Here is a 20,062-nt window from a genome sequence, read left to right as displayed (position 1 = left end):
AGAGCATTGGGGAATAGCACGGAGTGTGTACAAGAACTTTTCCATTCTCTTCACATTCATACGATTATGTATTTAGTTGATCATCATAAATAACTTTGCCGATATAATCTGGAGCTTAAAGTTTTCACTAGCATGTTAACATAAAAGGGAAAAAAAAAAAAAAAAGATTCTCACCAAATTCCCTGTTCTACCGTGAGGAAAACGTCATCTTGTGAGATACTCAGCAAGATCTCTCTCCAGCTCACTGAACTTTTACTATGCTCAGAAATGCACCCCCTTCTTTGCTGACTTAAGCATTGTTTTATTTTTGCCATGCCTCGAACAGTTCAAAGTCCACATTAAAATGCAAGGGTTTTGCAACCTTTGTTGATGCAAGCCTCGCAAGAATTCCCAAGCACTCAGCTTCCTTATCAACAAAACTGAAAACTACGATCTTAGTTTCCATGGAAGCTGTTTCCAAAGGCCGTTTATTTGAAACAATGGACACTTTTTATTTCTGCATCCTCAGCTCCTTTCTACTTCCTTCCTCTGCCTCCTTTTCCTACTTTTTCAAATCTGGTTGCACTCAGCTCAGATGTCACCATCTCTGGGAGTCCCCTTCCCCCAAATCAATCAGGAATGGAAATCTAACTTGAAAGAACTTTGTGATTTAAAAAAGAAAAGAAAAAGAAAAGAGTGTATGTGAGTAGCTTTCCAAGGCCTGAAATGATGTCATCTGAACTCTGTCTCCCTTGCATCTTTCAGCTTAGTTTCTCTTCTGTAGATTGGCAGAAAGTCCGCCCTGACCAGTAGCCCCTTATCCATGTTCTCCCAGCTCTGTAACTCCAATAGGGGCGCGGGAGGGCGACGAGTCTACATATAAACACAGGACAGGATTCTGTTTGGTCCAGCTTGGGTCTCGTACCCAGAACGTGGTAGGTATGAGAAGATAAGAGATTGATGATCTGACTAGGATCAAATGAAACAAGAAGGGGGATGAATTGGAAGTGAAGGCGTGTCAGTTCTCTTTTTTTTCTTTAATGTTTATTTATTTATTTGAGAGAGAGAGAGAGAGAGGGAGAGAGAGAGAGAGAGAGAGAGAGAGAGAGAGAGAGGAGAGAGAGAATCCCAAGAAGGTTGTGGGCTGTCAGTGAAGAGCCTAATACGGGGCTCGAACTCATGACCTGTGATACGACCTGAGTCAAAATCAAGTGTCAGACTCTTAACCTATCGAGCCACCCAGGCATCCTGAAGATGTGTCACTCCTAAGCCTTGGCCTCAAGAAGCACTGAGTTTCCTTCTTCTATCTCTATCTCTGTCCCTCCACCCCCTTGTCGGTCCAATTGTCCCAGCTGAGTCCCCAGACATGTAAAAGAGCCCTGCTAAGATCCACAAAGCCACTGACAGCCCACAGCTGACCAGACATGAGTAAGCCTTGCTGAGCCCAGCTCCTATCAGCACAACTTCCAGTCAACATAGGCTCAGGCACAAAAATAAATGTTCATTGTTGTATACTCCTGAGGTTTCGTGGCTGTGCTGGAACATCACTGTGGCAACAGATAACTGATACGCTCTGTATCTACTCTAACTCTCTTGCAACCCCATTCTGCAGGCAAGCTAGTCAGTCCCTCCTCCAAGCTCTCAGCACTTAGCTATACAGCCCGCATTATACTGTTGCAATTCTTATATTGAATTGTAATCATATCTTGTAATTACTTGTTTACATCTCTGTCTCCTTGCCAATAAGCCCTGTGAAGGAACGATTTCTTTTCTTTTTTTTTTTTTTTTTCCATCTTTTTGAGCCAAACACTTGCACAGGGTTTGGTAAGGAACATAAACTGCTTCAACATTCGTAGGAATTCTGAGGATAAGGAGTGCTACCAAAAATTTTGTGAAACCCGTGCTGAGTGCCCAAATAAATTACTGACCAGCTTGAAAATCTTTACTTATGCATTGGGACGATTTCTTTTTCCTTCTCTGTGAGTTGCATAGCCATGATTTTCGTATGTCTTTCCATTGGGTGGTTTCTTCTTATTAGTTTGTAAATTTTTTAAAAATATTTTCTGGATAGGTATTCTTTACCATACCCATGCATTGAAAATATTTCCTCCCAGTCTGTGAACTTTTCACTTTTTATGGTATCACTGGTGAGCATGAATTTTTGAGTTTTAATAAGGTTTAACTTTTCAATCTTGCCTTTCTATTTTGTACTTTTTGTGTTTACTTAAGAATGACTCCTTCTCCCAGGGTCATAAACATACCCTCCTCTATTGTCTGCTAAGAACTTGAGAGCTTTGTTTCTCATACTTGGGTCTTTAATCCACCTGGAGCTGAGTTTTGTGTATGGTACAAGTAAAGATTCAATTGCCCCAGTATTATTTAGTGAATATTTAACCTACGCCCCTCACTTGGGATGCCAGCTCAGAGCACATTTCTATACGTGCAGGGTCCATGTAAGGTATTGCTGTTTGGCTGCACTAAGCTATTTGTTACACAAACATACTACCTCTCTGTATTTATAGCATGAATCACTCCCCCCTCCTCTTTTTCTTCAAAATTGTTTTGGCTATTTCTGGTTCTTTGTTTTTCTCTATACATTTTATAGTCATCTTACCTAGCTGTGCGTACACACTCTTATACGCACTGGATTTGTCAGGATTTTGTTTGGGATTGCATTATATTTATAGGTTATTTGGGGGAAGAATTTAGGACTTAAAAAATGGAGTCTTCCTCCCCGTGAACTTGATGTAATTCACCATATACTGCATTTCATCTAACCCCAAGATATACCCAGAACCCAATAATTCTCACCGCCTCGCTTGTATCAACCTGGTCCAAGCCGCCATCGTATTTCCCTGGCTAACCAGGGTAGCCACCCTACTGACCTCTTTCTGTCTCCATGTCCTGCAGCCTATTCTCCATACCGTAGCCAGAGCGAGTCTTTTCAAAGAAGTAAGTCAGACCGTGGCACCTGTACCACCTAAAATGGCCTTGTGGCACTCCACACTCGGGGGAACCCGGGTTTAAATGAATGGATGAGCGACTGAATGAGCGGCTGCGAACTCTATACCAGACGCTGGCCTTGAAGAAATGATTTGCCCAATTTCCATTGGGCAAGCCCAAATGGAAAGCGCTGGCACCGGCCTGAGCAGAGAGGGTCCGCGACCGCCTGGAGGCCGAAGTTGGGACTTCACCGCGGGGCCCGAGAGCGGGGAGGGGCCAGAAGCGAGAGCGCGGGCACGAGGGAGCGCGCGGGGCGCAGCGCGAGGCCAGGCGGACGGCGCGGCGAGTCGGGGGCGGGTCCGGGGCTCCACGCGGCCGCCTGGCTCCGCACGGGGACGCGCTCCGAGGGCGCGCGCGGGGCGGCGGCGGCGCGCGGGGCCGCCCTGGCGGGAGAATCGCTTCCGGTGGCGGCGCGGGCAGCGCTGAGCGGGGAGTGCCAGCGGCGCGGGCGGCGGGTGGCGGGGAGCGGTGAGTTGCGGGCGTCGGGCCGAGCCGGGGTGGGTGGGAAGCGCGCGGGGAGCCCGGCGGAGGGGCGCGGGCAGGGGCGGAGGGGCGCGGGCCGGCAGGCGGGTTGCGCGGAGACCCCCCTCCCCCTCCGGGCCGGAGGTCGGGAACCCCCGCGCCGTGCCGGGGACTCCCGGGCCAGGGGTCCCGGCACCTTGGGGACCCCTGCCCTCCCGCTGTCTGGCCGCCCCCCACCTGCAGCAGCCCGACCTGTCCCCGAGGCCCCCTGAGCCCCGGCGGTGGAGTGCGGTCTTGCCCCGGACGGGAAGGGGCTCACCCATCCACTCCCGCACACGCCCTGCCACGCTGTGCTCGGCCGCGTGACCAGACTCCCCGCGGTGAGGACACCCAAAATGGCTGCCGCGGGGACAGGCCACCGCGCTACGGGCGCGAGTGATTGCCTGGTGACCGGGTGTTACCGACCCTACCCTCATGTCCCCAACACTCTTAGCTCTTGGTTTCTCCTCCCGGCGCAGAGCAGGGCTCCTTGATCGGGTTAGAGACCACCCGGCCCCTGCCCTAGAACTCGCGATCTTGCAGGCAAGAGGGGAGCGAGTGGTCCTGGCCCCACCTTGCATCTCCATGCCCTCTTGATCTTTCCCACGTGTCACAGGTCTCCAACCTCCCCGGAATGACAACCACGGTATCTGCTAAGCTTGTGCAGTGATTTCTTTCGGTCCATTTACTTTTACATTCTTTCAGCCCCGTGAGGTGCTTGGTGGTGTTGTCCATGATCTAGATGAGGAAGCTGGTACTCTGAGAGGTTAAGTAACCAGCATAAGGTCGCACAGTTGGCCATCAGCTTAAGTGTTACTTGCCCATGACTGTGTTGTCTAAAATTGACCCCTCACGCATCCATTCTTTGTTAGGTTACCCCTGTGGGTTTTCTTCAATCGCATTTGTCACCAGTTGGAATTAACTGTGTTTACTTGCTCGTTTTCTTCTCTCATCTTGTGATCAGGGCCTGTTTGTCGTGCTCACCTATCTGTCCCTACCTACATCCAGCAATCTCCTGTACCAGGTAGACCCTCAATGAATATGCGTTGGGTGCCTGAATGACAACGCCTACCTCCGAGTGACTTCGGAGCGTAAGCACTTAACCACCTCACGGGCAGCTGCCTTCTGAACCCCCACTGCATTTTGTTTGTACTTCTCTCAAACTCATAATCTCTCTTCTGCCTCGCCTTCTAGATTTTGACTCAAGTGCCTCTTGCTTTTTCTCTTTCCTTGGTCAATCCCTGGTTCACTGAGCTGCTTCCAGGCATTGCAATAGGTGGGAGGTGGGTATGCAGGTAAATAAGGAGGCTCTGCGACTCTTACGGTGCTGGAGTCAGACTTGACATACAAGGTATACAGGATTGGGGGGGGATCTCTGAAAAGATGCTTGGAGGCTCTACCAAGAAGTTCTGGGGCCTCTAGCCGGTCCTTTCTCCCTAGGACTGCAGGTGTCCAGCTTGCAAAAATGACAGTGTTTGGAAGGGAAGATCTATCAGATCCTGTCTCAGTCGTACGTATAATTGCTCTAAGTATGCCCTCAAGGGTTAGATTGAGGGTGCAGGCTTTTAAGCCCCATGGGCCTTCAGAAAAGGGACAGTATCTGGTGTAGTTGTCAGAGAGGAACCTGCATAGCAAAGCAAAGTCTGGCTGGACTTCAGAGGTGGTCATATATTTAGAATGCTCTTAATGCTCTGTAGAAGTCTCATGAAATCTCATGCAGATGGATGTAGGAAGATGCCAACAGGGAGGAAACATCCCTCCCCCTCTTCGCTTCCTGGGCAGAAATCTTAGAGGACGACCAGAGCAGCAGTGACCTTACGAATCGGTCCATCATCCAACTTCTTTGCTCTCCAGTGCCTTAGAATAAAAATATGGATGGCATCTACGTCCATCCTCCTATGCAGGCAGTGGTCAGATGTATTTAGTTGGAGTATAATCATGGGTGGAACTGACCTTTTGTATGAGGTTAAAGGTAAGACATCGGTAGCAGTAATCAAAAAAAAAAAAAAATGCTGACTTATCTGGAAAGTGAAAAATGAAAGTAAGTATCAAACCTGTATGTAATTATACAAAGTTCAAAGTTAATTGACATTTTAGTTAACTGTTACTTTGTCACATATTTTCAGGTACAGTATCTATAACATGATTTGATTCTTTTTTTTTTTTAATTTTTTTTAACATTTATTCATTTTTGAAAGGCAGAGAGAGACAGAGCATGAACGGGGAAAGGGGCAGAGAGAGAGGGAGACACAGAATCCGAAACGGGCTCCAGGCTCCAAGCTGTCAGCACAGAGCCCGACGCGGGGCTCAAACCCACGGACCGCGAGATCACGACCTGAGCTGAAGTCGGACGTTTAACCGACTGAGCCACCCAGGCGCCCCCATGATTTGATTCTTTAAAGTGGGTGGTAAAATAGTCAACTGAATATGTCTAAAATAGTATGTTAACATTTGTATAGGCTGATGCCACCATCTCAAGTAGAAACCAATAGCATTAAAAAAAAGAAAGAAAATGGATGAGAACTTCACCCCATCCTAAGAAATTGATTAAGAAACCCATACCCAAAGTTGATCTTGACTGCTGGAATATGACTGATGATTGTATTGTCACTGGGATGTTTTAAAGTTAATCCAAGAGTGGGATCTGCCTTGTGGGGTGGGAAGTAGGGGGCTGGGAGGGTGCTGACAGGGAGATAGGCAGAAGGTGTTAATTCTCCATGTCCTCCCTCGGTTCTAGAAAAGCCCCCTGGAATAGAGGAGAGTGTGCAACAGAAAGCCATTGATGAGTGGAAATGCGCTCTGAAGGAATCTAGTTCTTTGCACAGGATTCAACTTTCTGGTCTGTTATTTGATCTCCTGTGTGGCCACACCCTCGAGAAAGGAACCCTGTGCCTGGACGACCAGCCCAAACAAATTAGTAAATGTGCTGTGTAGGCTTCTTGAGTTAGGGTGATTGCCCCTGGCAGGCACATCACCTGTGGGCCCCTCGGGGTCAGAAATGTGGTGGAAAGTCAGACAGAAGCACGGATTCCAGGTTGTGCCATCTTGGGTGTGGAACTTGATTTTTCTGAGCAACTCTACAAAACTGGGGACGTTTTCTTGGAGAACAGAAATGAGGGTTTGGCATCGAATAATCCCGGAAAGCCTAGCATCTGGCATAGTGGGCACTCAGTCACATCGCCCAGACAGTGACTTTGACGGGGTGTTTCACACCTGCCTGGCCCTAACTAAACCAGGGCAACTAGGCTTTCTTACCTCTTTCAAACTGCAGTTGTTTTAATCAACAGCAAGGGTACAGTTTAATAATTTCCATCGTTAATCTTTAGCCAGGGTTAAAGGTCTTTGTTACTAAGTCCCTGATAAAAAGCATATTCTCTGCTAACTTGTTTCCTGCAAAGTTTTGGCAAGAAAATTTTTTCCAATATTTAAGCATTTTCTTGGCATGTAGCTAAAAGTTTGAAACAAAGTTTATCTTGGAGGGAAGTTATTTTTGATAGACATTTTCGATCAGCATCTTCAGGCAGCCAAGCTCCAGTCCATTTCTCCCCCAACCCCATCACCACCACCATTGCCAGTGACTGTATTTATGGGCAGGACTTCAGCCAGTGAGGACATCCACTCACAGGAAACTGGCTTGTTAGAAATGTTTCCTACCTTTATTTAGCATTTTGCAATTAATAAAGGTTTACAGCTCTCTTGTGTACCTCAGCTTGCTCTATGAGCCACCTCTTATCTCCATTTTATAGATGATAATATTGAGGCTCAGAGATGTGAAGTGAGTCACCCAGTGACATGCCTACAAAGGAAGTGACAGAATCAGGACTCTAGTCCAGAGTGCATTTGGTCCAGTCCTGTTCTGATTCCATACACTGTCAGGGCAAGTGCTCGCAGGACCAGGCCATAGGGCAGGAAGCTACTCTCATCAGGAACCAGTCAGAAAGAACAGACCCAGCAACCAGTATTAACGGCCAGGGAGTCATCTAAATGTCTACACTGGCCCTGCAAAAGGGTAAGCATCTTCCCTTAACTGGGAGGGCATTTGGTCATTATTTATTTATTTATTATTTTTATCTTCTTCCCATGGTGTTTCCCAAACTTACCTAATCATAGGATTCCCCTGGTGTACTTCTTAAAAATCTATTTCCGAGGCCCCATCCACAGCTCTACTGAATCGGAATCTCCGGGGAAATGCTATCCTGGTTACAACCCCTTCTCCCAGGAGCAGGGTTCTGGAGGAGCCAGAGGACTTAGGTTAACGTTCCAACGCCCCTACGTACTTGAGCAAGTTAGCTCAGGAAACTGAACTGTTGTGAGGGTTAGAAGAGTTGGTAATCTAAGGAAAGCTCTTAGAACAGATGGTTGTTAAATATTAGTGGTGGTTATTAGGTAATATCCCAGTTTCATCCATAAAGATCCAGAAACTAGGAACAGTGGGCTAATGCATACAAGGTCGCAGAGTCATTGGTGGAGCTGGGATTTGAACTCAGATCTGCTGCCTCCACAAACACAGTCTCCTAACCACTATACCTGGTTCCATTCAGGGATCCCCCAAGTTATAAGACAGTTGGTTAAGTACAACCAGACGGATGGAAACCAAACGATCACCGTTGCCCAATTGGTGCAGACTTCAGCAGCCGTGAAGGCTTATCTGTAGTAGAAGGTGGTCCTGGTTCTAGGACCCGGGGGTGGGGGGGGGGGGGTGGTGGTTTTCGCCTTTGTATAGCTGTGCACTGACTGTGTGACATCTAACAGAAATGCCCTCCCATAATTGTTCGTGAAGATTGTGATGTAATTTGAATAATGACTTGGAAGGAGACGGAGTTCATTAACATTGCCAGTAGGCCTATGATAGATAATGTAGTCCTGTGTTATGAGTAGAGGAACTTGGTCATGCCACTCTGGCTTTAAAAGCTTATGGATTCTGTGACTTAGTCATTGTGTACCTCAGAGCAGGCTTACTCCATATAACGGATATTCTTGAGAATTATGTACAGATTTGGAGACCAGAGTCACTCAGCAAGGTTTGTGATCTGATAACTCTGTTAAAGACTTTATCGGCAGAGTTAGGCGATGTCCATGCATAATAAGCTCTATGTACGAAGGATGTCTGCAGGTTTTGGGGGGGAAATTTAGGTTGTGATCATTAAAATATGTTTGTTTTTCAACTACCGTTCACAGTATGTATTGGGTCTTTCCAAACCCAAGACCAAGCCGGTGTTGGGTACAAGGGAGGCCTTCAGTGGATACTGAATATATCAAGTAGTTTTGTTTGTGAATTAATGAATAAAAAGGCTTGGAGAAATGTATTTTGATGAGGCTCCCCGATACTATGTTTATGCAAACCCTTAGCCAAGGGTTGGAATTCTGACAGTTTTCCTCCTAAGAGATTATTTCTGTCCCCTCTCATGGGTTAATTAATGAATCAACATATACAATTTGTAAAATAATCTCTTTGGCAATGTCATTTAAATTCAGTCTAATTCTCTAATTATTAATGGTGCCAGATAGCCACATCCTGAGTTCATTCCAAGTGATTTTGTCTTTAAGTGATAAAGCTTTGGCTTTCTTTTAATTGCAAAGTGATGTCAGTCATCCACAGAAAACTTATAAAGTATGTCTATATATATATATTTTTAATTAATTTATCATTTAATTAATTGCTTATTTAATTTATTTATTTTGAGAGAGACAAAGAGAGCACAAGTGGGGGAGAGGCAAAGAGAGAGGGAGAGAGGGAGGATCCCAAGCAGGCTCCACACCTCCTGCACAGAGTCAGGTGTGGGGCTCAGACTCACAAACCATGAGATCATGACCTGAGCCGAAACCAAGAGTCGGATGCTTAACCGACTAAGCCACCCAGGTGCCCCTGTATGTATGTATTTTTTAAGAGAGAGAGAGAGCACATGAGCTGAGGAGAGGGGCAGAAGGGGAGAGAGAGAGAGAGAGAGAGAGAGAGAGAGAGAATCTTAAGCAGGCTCTATGCTTAGTGCAGAGCCCAACGCGGGGCTCAATCCCACAACCCCCTGGGATCATGACCTGAGCTGAAGTCAAGAGTCAGACACTCAACTGACTGAGCCACCCAGGCACCCCTCATGGAAAAGATTGTTGAGTAAGAATTCATACCTCATTTGGTCAGGCTTCAGGAAGCTCCTTGCAGCTACTTAAACATATAAAGAGGTCACCTTCACCAGCCGTTTCCTCGTAATATCTCTGTTCTGGACCCTTCACAGCCTCCTTCCCTCCTCAGCAACCCCTATTCCATCATTTCAGATCGTGCAAGCTGAGTCTGTTGAACGTCAGAAGTGTGCCAAGATGGTGTTGTGTAAACCATAACATTTTGCTGTTGGGCATGTGCAGTTGTCACACTGGCCGGGAACTGGCTCGTAAGTTCCTGCTGGGGGAGGTCTTCACTTACGGCCTCCGTGGCTGTGATGTTCCACAGTCGTGTCTCTCTCTCCGTGGCATCTCCGAATTTCTGAAGGTATTTCAGCAGTTCTACGTAACTGTGAAGGCCTCAGGTAGACGTGCGAAGGGGACATCCTCCCCACTGCTGTCTTCTGATTCTCGAGATGACCTTTCATTCACTTCAGGTGCGATAGAGCTGGTAAACTCACCCATTCTTGAACACATTCTTTGGCGTCCCGTGCAGGCATCCCTTTAAGGTATTGCATTTTTCCTTATCCGTGCTGCTTTGGCAGTCCAGAGATCTGCATCTTGTTCTCTGAAACTTTCTTCTGAACCATTTTGGCTTCTTGATCATTCCTCCTGCCACCAGTATCACAAGGTTGTACATCATGATGACTTCCTCCGGTGTTCTCTGCAGAAATTCCTGGTTGATGAGTATCTGTCATAAAACTGTCAGCATCTGTTGTTCATGAAAAACTGTCAGAACCATGTGCTCAGCTGTGTTTGAGAACATCTCTCTAAAAAGGTGTCTGATCTTGGACCAGTTTCAAGCCAGTCAGGGTGAGGGAGCTAGCCCAGGGACCCCAGACCTTCAGATGACTGCTCATTTTATGGGTGAACCAGACTGTGAGGAAACCAAGCTCATTCCTTCTCCTCCCACCCCTGGGGACTCGGCTTCCTCCCTACAGAGGTGCCCAAGGGGGGCACCCCCAACCCTCCAGCGCAAACAGCTGGTCAGTACCCAGTATGTGGGGGCCAGTGCCATCTGCCAGTCAGTGGGCACCCAAGACGTGGTGGTTTGACCAAGCGGTCAGGCCCAGTCATGGCCCAGCAAGCAGGCAGAAAGGGGGCATGCCTCAGAGACCCCCGCGTGGTGGCAGAGGCCATGCTGGCTCATTCACCCTGGAGATGGCTGTGTGATCAGAGGCCCAGATGGGTCTCAGCCCCCTCCCTTAGCCAGCTCCAGGTACAAAATGGAGCGTGCCTGGGGTAATGATGAGAGGGGTCCCCAGCAGCGCCTCGGTGCCACCTCAGCCTGCAGCCCCCAGCACCCTGGCTCGGTGCACAAAGTGCTGCCGTCTGGTCTGCAGTCAGAGCACCCAGGCCCGGGCGTGGACAGGAGGGGAGACAAGTACTCCAGGGCAGTGGCGGGACCACTCCTGGCCCCCCCCCCTTTTTTTATGTTTTTATTTTATTTTTGAGAGAGAAACAGAGCATGAGCAGGGGAGGGGCAGAGAAAGAGGGAGACACAGGATCTGAAGCAAACTCCAGGCTCTGAGCTGTCCGTGCAGAGCTGACATGGGGCTCGAACTCACGGACTGTGAGATCATGGCCTGAGCTGAAGTCAGACGCTTAACCGACTGAGCCACCCAGGTGCCCCATGGCCCTACTGGTTTTTAATGTGGAATAGGAAATACATTTTTGAAAAGAAAAAAAAAAAACAACCAAAAAACCCGAAAGTGGAACTCCTGATTCTAGACACTGGTTGATTTGTTTAAAGTTGAGAAAGTGGATGTGCTTGAAGGTTCATGTGTGAAAAAGGCTTGTCTAATTGAAACATGGGCATCACAGTTAATAATTAAAAATTTACCTGGTTTGAGACCAGCTGTCTTGGTAAGCGTGTTAATATGACATTCCTGATGAGGCTTCATGTTTTTGAAATGCATGGGGGGCAGAGACAGGTTATCAAGGCTAATTGGTATGTCTTATGCCAATGTACAGTGCTATTTGAAATCCTTTCTAAGCAGGGAGAACGGTGCTGTATTAGTTTCCTTTCGCCACTATAACAGACCACGACAAAATTAATATTTGTAAACCAGCACGTTATTTGATAGTTCTGGAGTCCGGTGGTCTAAAATGAGTCTGTGTTACTTCTGGAGGCTCTTTGACTTTTGCAGCTTCCAGAAGCTGCCCATGTTCCTTGGCTCACCGCCTCAGGTCACCCCAGTCTCTGCTCGTCTCACATCTGTTCTTCCGGCTCTGCCTCACCTGCCCTCCTCTTGGTCTCGTGGGGGCTCTTGTGATCGTGTCAGACCCACCTGAGTAAGCCCCGGTGGTTCCCAGTGTCAAGAGCCCTGCCTTAGTCACAGCAGCAGAGTCCCTTGGTCACAGAAGGTGACCGTGCGTGCGGCTAAGACGTGCACATGTTGGGGAGGGGCATCATTCTGCCTACCACAGGTCCTTACAGGGCCCATCACTAAAAGCTTTCAGGGTTGGGGTTTTGGTGGGCTTGGCCGGGAGTCTGAAGATCAGCCTCCTGGCTCCCTTGCTGGGTAGGTGAGGATTAGTTGTGAGTAGCATCTCAGAATCTTGCTTTCCTCCTCGTTGAGCACGCTGTCAGGAGAGCTGAGGTAGACTCTTCTGCCACGGCGTGTAGCAGGAGCTGGCACTCTTAGGCTAGCATCTAGCCCAGTTCCTTGCATGTAATAGAAACTCCAGACGTGTTGGGGTTCCTTTCTTCCATCTCTCCCCTTTTCCTTTGCCTAAAGAAGGACTCCTCCTTTAGGCAAAGAAGACCTCCACAGCTTTCTTCTTGCTCACATGTTCTAAGGTCACCACAGGGTCCTTGTTGTGCAGAACTTCATAGTGTTCGTAGACATGTTAGTATTTAAACAAAAAAGGAGGGCCTCAAAGGTACCAGTTCTGTGCAGGCATTAATTGATGTACTTTGAGGGGAAAAATAGCTAAATGAGAGTGGTAGAGTAGAGTAGAGAGAGCTGGCAGACCAATGCCCAGGAGTGCAGTCCTGCTTTGGGCTGTCCAGCTTGTCTTCAGCCACCAGCACCAGTCACACAACCCGGGCAAGTTATTTGCAGCCTCTGGGCCTCCGTCTCCTCATCTGTGTGGTGCGGTTAAAAATGGCGGGTCAGGGGCCCCTGGGTAGTTCAGTTGGTTAAGCGTCCAACTTCGGCTCAGAGCATGGTCTCATGGTTCATGGGTCCGAGCCCCGCGTCGGGCTCTGTGCTGACAGCTCAGAGCCTGGAGCCTGCTTCGGATTCTGTGTCTCCTTCTCTCTCTGCCCCTCCCCAACTTGTGCTCTGTGTCTCTCTGTCTCTCAAAAACAAATAAATGTAAAAAAAAAAAAAAAAAAATCTCATGCCTGGCCTTCTGCTAGGCCTACTGGGTCAGAATCTCTAGACAGGAGATAGTAATTGCCTTTGCGGGGACAAACCGTTCCCTAAGGAGGAACACTTAACGTGTGTGTACCATCTCACCCTACTTCCAGCCACCATTGCTGAGAGTTTTTAGAACGGGCAGAGTTCTTCAGTGTTCCCCTCCCCCTAGACTGGCTCCTCAGGGGGCTGTATTCTCCCGTCTTCACATTCCCAAAATGGGAGTAACCATCTACCAAGGTGTTCTTCATTTTGGCCAGCTGGACTACCAAGGGATTCACTTGACCTGGTTTCTAGGACACCACCCTGTCCTGCTTTTCCTCATGCTGGTCACTCCTTGTCAACATCCTCTGCTGTAGCCCCACCTGCTGAATCCCCTCCACTCCCTGTGGGGCACGAAGGTGTCTCAGCAGACAAGTCTGGAAGCTACTGCTCTCCTGGGTGTGAATTGGAGTTTTTGTTTTGCTTTTTGTATGTTTTGTAAGTAACACATTTGATGTATTCGAATTCATAATTTAGACATTTCTCTTAACAGTGGCACAACTCTTTGATGTGTACTACATAGCCCTTGATTTTGATGTGTTCTAGTTTGAAATTTAAGACGTTTTCTCTTACCATAGCCCAGTCAGCCAAAACCCAGCAGGGACAAAGCTGTAGTCAACAAAGTCACGTTCATTGGCTTCTTGCATTGAGGGAGACCACACACCAGAGGAACCAACAAAGGAGGAGATAAATCTTATAGAGCATCTTGGAGAACAGTGGACTTTAGATGAAGTTCAGTGAAACGGTATTTTGATTGGCTTCAACCAGGGCTGCGTGTTAAGGTCTAGACCCTGAAGTGGTCCCACTGCCCTGTTTCCTTGGAAATTACAGAGTTAAAATTTGTGGAATGTCGTGTCCAGAAACTCTGTGATAAACTCCACACCTAGGCTGGAAATCCAGGCTCCTTTTCTTTTCTTTCCTTTTTTTTAATATGAAGTTTATTGTCAAATCGGTTTCCATACAACACCCAGTGCTCATCCCAACAGGTGCCCTCCTCAATGCCCGTCACCCACCCTCCCCCTCCCTCCCACCCCCCATCAACCCTCAGTTTATTCTCAGTTTTTAAGAGTCTCTTATGGTTTGCCTCCCTCCCTCTCTAACTTTTTTTTTTCCCCTTCCCCACCCCCATGGTCTTCTGTTAAGTTTCTCAGGATCCACATAAGAGTGAAAACATATGGTATCTGTCTTTCTCTGTATGACTTATTTCACTTAGCGTAACACTCTCCAGTTCCATCCACATTGCTACAAAAGGCCATATTTCATTCTTTTTCATTGCCAAGTAGTATTCCGTTGTGTATATAAACCACAATTTCTTTATCCATTCATCAGTTGATGGACATTTAGGCTCTTTCCATAATCTGGCTATTGTTGAAAGTGCTGCTATAAACATTGGGGTACAAGTGCCCCTAGGCATCAGCACTCCTGTATCCCTTGGGTAAATTCCTAGCAGTGCTATTTTTTAATCTTTTGAGGAACCTCCATACTGTTTTCCAGAGCTGCTGCACCAGTTTGCATTCCCACCAACAGTGCAAGAGGGTTCCCGTTTCTCCACATCCTCGCCAGCATCTGTAGTCTCCTGATTTGTTCATTTTAGCCACTCTGACCGACGTGAGGTGATATCTCAGTGTGGTTTTGATTTGTATTTCCCTGCTGAGGAGTGACGTTGAGCATCTTTTCATGTGCCTGGTGGCCATCTTGATGTCTTTAAAGAAGTGTTTATTCATGTCTTTTGCCCATTTCTTCACTGGATTGTTTGTTTTTCGGGTGTGGTGAGGTCTTTTTCGGTTTGGTGAGGTCTTTATAGATTTTGGATACTAGCAGGCTCCTTTTCTTTGTGAAGAGTGGAATGTTTCATTCTTTCTGTTGGATTTCCAATAGCAAAGTTTCTAACAGTTTGTGATTATAGAAAACAAGGTGTCTGGGTGAGATAAGAAAGCAGTGGTCACTCCAAGAAGGACAGTGTTATGACACTTTACAGCTGCATCGTGACCTTGGGAGAAGTATGGTTTCCCATTAACTTTGCAGTTGGCTTCATCCGTGTTTGCTAGTCCAGCTGGCTTTATGAACAGCAGACCTGATTTTTACCTTCTCACTCTTCCTGACCAGCTATGTCACACGCACTAGATTTCTCACGTCTGTTGTCCTAACACGTTCGCTTTTGATCCGGTGGGCTGTGATACGTATTGAGAGTTTGATAAAGCCCGGTGACCAGAGTGCCTAGAGTCTGCACCTGGCATCTTACCGTACCTAAGAACTTGTGAAGCACCTGGAAAAGAAAGCTGCTATTCGAACTGGTATTAGAAATGTAGGGGAGGGAGACAGGAATACAAAAGCAATGGTTTGAAGCCTTCATAGTGATCCAGTCCTTCAATCTGCTAATGTCATGCAGAGATCAAGCCTAAGGAGATCACCAGCTTTGAAGAGATCAGAGACAAGGATACAATATGATTTATCATGGTGAAAAACTGGAAATAACTTAAACATTAAAGGTGTTGTTATATACCCAAAACGAATATTTAGTGCTGTGGGAAATGCACATGAAATAAGCACAAAACAAAAAAAAATCAGGAAATTAAAATACAGAGTATGATATCAACTTTACTTTGTTATTTATATGATAATATGTATTAAAAAATGCCTGCAAGGAATTACCCAAACATTAAAGATGTTTATTTCAGTGTGGCTAAATTAGCAGAGGTTTTGTTTCTTCTGTATTTTCTACAATAAGCTTACATTATTCAGAATACTACTATAAGCATGCATTTTAATAATACAGTGCAGTTTTAAAAATAAGTGTATCACTCAGAGAAAGAAATTATTTACTTTTGGGAAAATAGTAATGGTCCTTAGCCATAAACTACACTAAATGCTACAGTGTTACTCTTATTCATGGGATTGTGCCACTGTACTTTTTCCACTATGTTAGATTGAAGAACATAACTTGTCATTTTTGATTGGTGGCTTATATGCTCAACAAGCCTGCCTGAATCTGAATCTTGTTCTAATTGTAGGATGTTTGGCATTTACTTAACCCTTTTTTGCATAATTAGTCACTTCTACTGGTAGAAACAACAAATTTAATAGACCAGAGTACAGTAGTAGTTTGAGAAAAGGGGTTTCAAACTTCAGACCCTGTTACTGCTGATGTTAATTTTAACTTTTTATATTTCTATTTTTTCTAGAGTATTTCTAGGCTTCCAGAAGTTAAGGAGTGATGAGATACTGTGTGTTTATAAAGAGAAATATGTGGGAAATTAGTGAAATTTGGTTAAGATCAGGTGGGATTTATGGACAAAGTAAGCTTTGGATGTAGATGGTCCTTCTGCCAGTTATAGCCAAGTTATTTTTGTAAATAGGAATGTACATAAATCTTTGCCTGAAGGCTGATGTGACTCTAAGTTTGTAAAACGTGTTGGAACATTGTAAGCCTTGACTAGACTTGTCTTTTTGACCCTCCGCAGAGTCCAGGACGATGTCTGGAGAACTTCCAGCAAACATTAACATCAAGGAACCTCGATGGGATCAAAGCACCTTTGTTGGACGAGCCAATCATTTCTTCACTGTGACAGACCCCAGGAATATTCTGTTAAGCAACGAACAACTAGAGAATGCTAGAAGAGTGGTGCATGATTACAGGTAATGTTAACGGCTATGCTTTTTGGTGACTATAGTAATAGGTTGTCATGTGACCTATTATCTCTAAACCTTCACTTAGTGATTTTACAACTTTCTTTTTAACCAAAAAGAAGAGGAAATAGGAACACACAGTTTATCCTGTTTTATGCTGAGCCTGAATGCAGATATCCAGGGTTCAGAGTAACCTGGAAATGAGACAGCCATCCCTCCAGCTCCTAAGTACCAATCTGTGAGGTCCCCTCTCCCAGCGCTCTGCCTCCTCCTCTTAAGTACACCCCAGCATCTGTAGCCCCCTGTGTATCTTTCTATCTCCAGATGGAGACAACATTGTGTAGAAAACAAGTTGTTAAGAATTAGGGTAGGTTCGTTGCTTCTGAGCTGGAATCTCAGTGAATAAACTGCACAGGCAGGAGCTCAGATGGAAAGATGCTGGTGGCAGGTTTGTAGGTTTGGGCTGCAGTTCATCAACTCAAAGAGTCGGTCATGAGGTCAGAAAAGACAGATGCTCTAGTAAGGCAGTGGTCACACCTGTCTCCATCGAAGACCACATAAGAATATCTCGGGCTTTGTGGGCCACAAAGGGTTTCTGTCGCCTGTTTTTCTTAGTTTGGCGTTTGTGTTGTTGTTGTTTCTTAAACAATCCTTTTAAAAACTTAAAAGCCACTCTTAGCTAGTGAGGCAGGCAAGCCAGAAACAGTAGTTTACAGACTCCTGCTCTCGGGGAGAGTCCACCGGAAGCTGAGAATCGGAGCAGTGGGCACCCGGGCCACAAGCCGCATACACAAGGCAGGAGTTTGATGGTCGGTCACATGGGTGGTTGGGGAAGGAACCAAGGGCAGCCTGTAAACTCTGTGACCAGCTCTGAGGCTGGCCGGATCTTCGTATGTGCTTGCGCGTAAAGAGAGAATAGCCGGACAGCAGTCCTGGAAGCATATACAAAAGTACTGAAGAACAAGGCAGGGAGGACAGCAGAAGCACAGTCAGGAATTCAGAAAAGCAGGTGTTCTATGAATCTGGAACAAGCGCCATAAAAAGAGGAGAGGTGGAGAGGAAAAGACGAGTTGAAAAGGCATAAACACATTGCAAAGAAGCTAACAGTTCTTTGTAAGAGCATGATGAAGCTTCCCGGCAGTGGCAGGGCATTAATGACGGAGCTGGCTCGGTGAGAGAGTAGAAACAAAGACGTGGGGAGCGAACCGGGGTGCTCTTCCAGCGGTGAAGGGCGTGGGGTGGCCCACCTTTCCCACAGAGGGCCAGGTGGTAAATATTTTCAGCTTTGCAGGCCATACAGTCTGCATATTCTCTCTTGCATATTCTTCTGTGTTGTTTTGCTTTTTTTTTTTTTTAATGTTTATTTATTTATTTTGAGAGGGAGGGACAGAGCATGAGTGAGGAGGGACAGAGAGAGAGGGAAAGAGAGAGAATCCCAAACATGTTCTGCTCTGTCAGCACAGAGCCTGATGTGGGGCTTGAACTCACGAAACCACGAGATCATGACCTGAAACGAAACCACGAGTCAGATGCTTAACTGACTGGGCCTCCCAAGCACGCTGCCTTTTTTTTTTTTTTTTAAACAACCGTCTAAAAACATACAAACCACTCTTAGCACACAAACCATTCAGAAGCAGGCCATGGGCTGTAGTTTGCCAGTTCTGATACAGAGGAAAAGGTGGAAGCTGACTGGGGGTTGCCAGGAAGTGGCAGAAAGGAACGGAAGGAACTTTTGGGGAGATGAAAACATTCCATACCATGATTCTGGAGGTGGCCACACCACTGTGTACATTTTCCAAAACTCATCAAATCGTACATTTAAAATGGGTGACTTTTATTGCGTTTAAATTGTACCTTAATAAAGCTGATGTAATTTCCTGAAAAAAAGGAGATGCTTCCCAATTCATGTGCAACCCTGGTACTGTAAATGACAGAAGTGTGCTGAAAGAAAGCAGTGGCCCATCTTACAAATTCATAAGGCAAAACTCCGAAATAAAATCCTGGCACATCAAATCCAGACTTACGTTAAAACCTGAACAGGTAGGGTTTATTCCAGGAATAAAAAAGATGATCTACTTTAGGGCATCTATCACTATAATCTATCACACCCAAAGCAGGAAAGTCACATCTTGATAGATGCCCAAAAGAAGGTGAAATTATCCATGTGTTTCTCAGAAAGTAATTTCTCAGCTGGGAATAAGGTACAGTGTGTCTTTAATATGGTAAAAAACACACATTCCACAGTAGCAGCCAGCATCGCACTAAATGATGAAACAGGAGAACTGAACTTCCCAGACAGTTCTGCAGAAAAGCAATCCTGTGGTATATTTCCCCCCAACACCAGAGACCAAGAGAAGGAGAGAGACACCCAGAGAGGGAGAGACAAGGTGGCTTCCATAGTCAAATTTGAATAAGTTTACATCCCATTTTTTTTGTTTTTTAAGATTTTAAGTAATCTCCAAACCCAACATGCTCAAGCTTACAACCCCCAGATCAAGTGTTGCACGTTCCACCTATGGAGCCAGCCAGGCATGCCCCTGCATGCCATTCTTGAGGATGTCCTATCCCATTGACTTTTTAAGTATTCCACAAAGTCTTGGACTAAAGAAAGCTGTTGAATCCTTTTTCTCAAACTTGAACATGGGCCCTTTTTACATCCAGGAGAACACTCCTAAAAATCCTGCCCTAGAAGTCATTCTCTCTAAAGTCAGGGACAAGTCAGGGATGCTTGTATCTTCACTATTGTATAGTATTTTTCTAGAAGCTCTAACTAATTCAGTAAACATAAAAAAGGAAGGAGAGGGGCACCTGGCCAGGTCAGTCAGTGGAGCATGTGATTCTTAATCTCAGGGTCCTGAGTTCAACCCCTGTGTTGGATGCAGAGATTGCTTCAATAAATAAACTTAAAGGGCACCTGGGTGACTCAGTCGGTTGAGTGTCCGACTTTGGTTCAGGTCATGATCTCGGGGTCCGTGAGTTTGAGCCCCGCATCAGGCTCTGTGCTGACAGCTCAGAGCCTGGAGCCTGCTTCAGATTCTGTGTCTCCCTCTCTGCCCCTCCCCACTTATGCTCTCTCTCTCTCCAAAATAAACAAACATTTAAAAAAATAATAAACTTAAAAAAAGAAAGATGTAGAGATCTAAAAACATGAGACAATTTCTTTTTTTCCCTTCCTCCCTCACTCTCTCCCTTCTTCCTTCCCACACTCCCTTCCTCCCTCCCTCTCTCTCTCCCTCTTCCTTCCTTCCTTCCTTCCTTCCTTTCGATATTCTTACCAATCAACTAAAAAGCTAGTGGAACAAATAAGAGAATATGATGAGTGGGCTACACCCAAAGAGTCAATAGTTTGCCGTACACCAGCAATAATAAGACAATATTTTTTAATATCATTC

The 20,062-nt window shown here is 46.1% G+C and overlaps 1 protein-coding gene across 3 annotated transcripts in view; it reads left to right on the top strand.

Annotated features, from left to right (window-relative positions):
- The first annotated feature begins 3,377 nt into the window (after nt 1–3,377).
- SFXN1 (sideroflexin 1) overlaps nt 3,378–20,062 on the top strand; it is a 39,775-nt gene continuing 23,090 nt past the window's right edge. The window contains exons 1-2 of one of the 3 annotated variants that reach the window (XM_042992016.1): nt 3,378–3,450; nt 16,505–16,679. In XM_042992016.1, coding sequence (XP_042847950.1) covers nt 16,516–16,679 — 164 coding nt within the window. In that variant the 5' untranslated portion in view covers nt 3,378–3,450; nt 16,505–16,515. Of the gene's footprint in view, nt 3,451–8,431; nt 8,505–9,807; nt 9,867–16,504; nt 16,680–20,062 lie in introns of those variants that run through there. The other 2 variants (XM_042992020.1, XM_042992006.1) reach the window with 2 other exon arrangements.

Source organism: Panthera tigris, chromosome A1 (genome assembly GCF_018350195.1).
Source record: "Panthera tigris isolate Pti1 chromosome A1, P.tigris_Pti1_mat1.1, whole genome shotgun sequence".
NCBI lineage: Eukaryota > Metazoa > Chordata > Mammalia > Carnivora > Felidae > Panthera > Panthera tigris.
This window is presented reverse-complemented; position numbering and strand designations above follow the sequence as displayed.